This window comes from Sceloporus undulatus, chromosome 1 (genome assembly GCF_019175285.1).
Source record: "Sceloporus undulatus isolate JIND9_A2432 ecotype Alabama chromosome 1, SceUnd_v1.1, whole genome shotgun sequence".
NCBI classification, from domain to species: Eukaryota; Metazoa; Chordata; class Lepidosauria; order Squamata; family Phrynosomatidae; genus Sceloporus; species Sceloporus undulatus.
The window spans coordinates 37,341,505-37,345,365 of record NC_056522.1 but is presented as its reverse complement, the minus strand read 5'-3'; the positions used below and the strand labels follow the sequence as shown (position 1 = coordinate 37,345,365).

Sequence of the window (3,861 nt, the reverse complement as noted above, 5' to 3'; positions counted from 1 at the left end):
AGCTTTATTTATATAGCGCTGTAAATTTACACAGCACTGTACATAAAATCTTTTAATTAGACGGTTCCCTGCCTTCAGGCTTACACTCTAAGAAGACACGACACAAAAGGAGAATGGAATGGTGGCGGGAGAAGAGGATCAGGTCCAGCATTCTTCTCTCCCTCTGAGGCCTGGACCAAGGCAGATGGAGGGCTCTGTATCTTAAGGATAGGCCTGATGGCATTGGACCACCCTCTCTCCCCCTCGGAGGCCAGGATGGAGTCAGATGCCTTGTGGGAAGGGTTCAGTTCCTTTAGGGAGGCCCAATGGCAATGGCCTACCTTTCTCTCTATGTACCCTGCCAAGTACATAGATATAGAAACCATATTGTAAAAGCTTAACTGGCCCTCAGAGACTTGATGGAAATGGCAATATCGGGTATAGATGACCACTCAAAATTACAAAACTATATATAAAAATCTTCCTTTATTTCCATTTCTACATACCCTCCAATTGTCCCCATTTGACAGGGACAGACCTGATTAACCCTCTGTCCTCTCACTTTTTTAGTTGCTCTGAAGTTATCTCATTACTTCAGTTGCTCCAAAATGAATTCAAAGTGCAAAAGAGCTTTGCACCCAGTTAGCTCAGCAGGGAAAGAGGACTGGAAGGTGTAGACCTGGCAAAAGCAAACTGCTGTATTCTCTCCAAGCTTGTATGTTCTTCCTCAGCTTCAGAATCTTGACTAATTCTGATGTTATTTGGCCACACATTTCCTGGTTTTCATCTGTGAAAATGAGTTTAAACTATAAAAAAAGTTTGTTCTTAATTAATTTGGTGTGGGGAGAATAGAGGGGGAAATCTTGCCCTTCCTTGTAGACCCATGCAAAAGCAAACTTTGCAGCCTCTTCTAGCTTGTGCCTTCCTCATTAATAACCACACTGTAAAGGTAGAAGTGGAAATTAAATTAAGGCTTGGAGAAACAGGTCTTTATGTGTGTCCTTAATAAATCCATAACATGAGCTCAAATAGCAGATATTTAGCAAAATTAAATAGTCTGTTGGGATAGATATACTTGCTAAGATGTGCTTTCTGGCGGGTATCTCCCAGCTAAGCAAATGTGTCCCCTATGAAATGCATGTGGCATTTAAGTAATAATAATAAAGTAACAAATGATTTTTGTTTAGTCTTTTTTTTTAAAAAAATGTTATTTGCTGAGATTAATTTTCCTCCATTTGTGTGTTGTGGTTTTGTTGCAGAGTTATATTCTACAGCTGTTTATGGTTTTTAATGAAATGTTGTATACTGCCCTTGAGAGGACATTATGACCAGAAAAGTGGTTTATAAATAACAGAACCCACTGTCTAATTTCCTTACATGTGACAATGATCGCAAGCAGCTGCCTCTGTTCAGAAAATTCTTGTACCATCTCATGGGGAAGGGGGCTTTCGATCATGCAGTTCTGAATTGTTTTCTATGGCATTAATACATTTCAGGCCACCAAAAGTGCATAATGAAACCTATTGCAAATGAGGAACTAGCCTCAGTTGTGACAAATGATGGATTTCTTGGTGTTTTTGTTTTTAATTTCTTCTTCATAAACCTTTTTTTAAAAAAAGGAATTTGCTAAAATTTAGATTGCTGTGCAGAGTTCTTGAGATTAAATTCAAGAGCCAATTCCGATAAGGACAAGGAAGGACAAGTATTTGCATTACGATTCTTGAGTAATACTTTGAGTTAGACATTAAACAAAAAGGTAAATCTGTAAGATGTAAAGAAAGCTGGGGGAGGGAATGTGAACTATGTTTTAGCATAATCCTGAATTAAGAACATTGGCATCCTGCTGGATCATACCAATGGCCACTAATCCAGCAGTCTGTTCTACAATGGCCACCAGCTATCCATGGGAAGCCCCAAGTAGGGCACACAGTGTCCTGCTGTTCTTGTTTCCCTCAGCTAGTGTTTAGAGGCCTTTTACAAACTAGTACTGCTGAAGGTCACCTCCTAACAATTACTAACCATTCACAGTCTTATATTCTATCAAAAGGCAAACAAAAAGTGCCAGAAAAAATGGCACTTCAACATATCATAGCCTCCAACTCCCCAGATTGTCAGGGACAGTTCTGAGTAATCATCTGTTGCCAAATATTTTCCACTGCTTATAAAATGTCCTAGTTTCTCTCTCCTCTTCCCGCTTTGTCCCCAGTTTACTTCAGCTGCTACAAAATGAGTCCAAAATCCAATACAGTGGTACCCCGGGATACGAATTACCCAGCTTACGAATTTTTCGGGATACGAAAAAATCCCATAGGGATTTATTGTTTCGGCTTACGAAGGTTTTTTCGGGTTACGAAAAAAACCTCGGCGCTATTTCGCCACCGGAGGGCAGCAGAGAGCTATTTTTTTTCCATTAGCGCCTATGGCAATTCAGGTTACGAAGGTTTTTCGGGTTACGAAATTAGCCGCGGAACGAATTAATTTCGTAACCCGAGGTACCACTGTACTAGCTGGCACCCAAATGACTTAACAGGGAGAAAGGACAGGAAGGGACAGAATCTTGCCCTCTTCTGTAGACCTTGGCAAAGGCAACCTGCTGCAAGCCCTCTTATATTGTGCATTCTTCCTGAACATCAGAAGCTTGACCATGTTCTGATGTTATTTGGTCACATGTGTGCTTGTTTTTATTTGTGAAATGTTGGAGGCCATGAAGAGTTTGTACTTGAAGAATTATTAATTGCTGAAGAATGAGGAGTGTTTGCGAAAGATTTATCAAGGAAGTGAGATATTCAGCATAGGAATTGGCAGCAATGCTTTCAGTGTAAATGATATTAACCTGTATGGTTTCCCCTTCACTCTGAGAAGAGGTGAGCAACTTCTGAGCATTGCAGGGTTGTTGTATTGGATTCCCCCAAAATGATAACTATCCCTCTGCCACCAGAATTTGGCAGCCACTGAGGTTCTCACTGCTTTTTGCAATTACCATTAAAATTTGGTTAATCTGGAAAAGGAAGAAATGTTTCATTGTGGCAATGGTGCCAATTTTTCAGACTGAAATAAACCACAGATAGCCTCCATATGGTGGAATGGAAGGAAAGAGAAGAGGACTGACGTTTCCTAAGTGGAAGAAACCTAGCTTTGGATAAAGCTAAATGTACTTATGAGTGTTGGTGTACCCATTCGTGTAATATCAGGAGGCACCATTTGAAAATGGAAAGCTTTTTAAATTGTAATTAAGCACATGAAGAAGTTCTTAGTGAATTAGATTGTCCTAAATATTTCAGTTACTGGGATATCATTCCAATATATGTAGTAAGACTTTCACAGTCCTGACAAAACTTACCGTTCTCTTTTTAAAACTTCCCTCATCTCTTTTCACTTCTTTTAATTAGGTAAAAATGCAAAGAATCTTTCAAGCCCTGAAGCAAGACTTGAACATCTGCACTCATTTGCCAGATCCTTCTGTCAGGTACACTGGCTTGGAGCCCAGGAGTAGCCAGCTCAATGTGCCTTATGCATAGTCAGTTTTCAAGTTCCAATGGTCTTCCGAAGCAGAAGAAGCAGACAAGTGTAATAGTTTGCTACAAGTGAAGGTTTACCATGTAGATGATAATGCAGTATTAAACTTTAGTTAAGCCTAATTATTTGCAGACGTTATCTGTGGAGCTCCAGATTTCTCCATGCAGACATATTGTTAATGCTTATACATTGATAGCCAACACTGTGTACTGATTTTTATGTAGTAAAAAGACCACCACCAAAGCATAAGGAGGAGGTTTCAGCAAGTTTGGAGGAATTCCAAAATTTGCAGATTGTTTTTTAAAAATATGGAGAACTATATATATATATATATATATATATATATATATATATATATATATATAT

The 3,861-nt window shown here is 39.1% G+C and overlaps 1 protein-coding gene across 1 annotated transcript in view; it reads left to right on the top strand.

Moving 5' to 3' along the window:
* The window catches only part of LOC121919162 (spermatogenesis-associated protein 7 homolog), a 106,029-nt gene that overhangs the window by 101,313 nt on the left and 855 nt on the right, over nt 1-3,861 (top strand). The window contains exon 11 of the mRNA XM_042445463.1: nt 3,369-3,445. Coding sequence (XP_042301397.1) covers nt 3,369-3,445 — 77 coding nt within the window. The remainder of the gene's footprint in view (nt 1-3,368; nt 3,446-3,861) is intronic.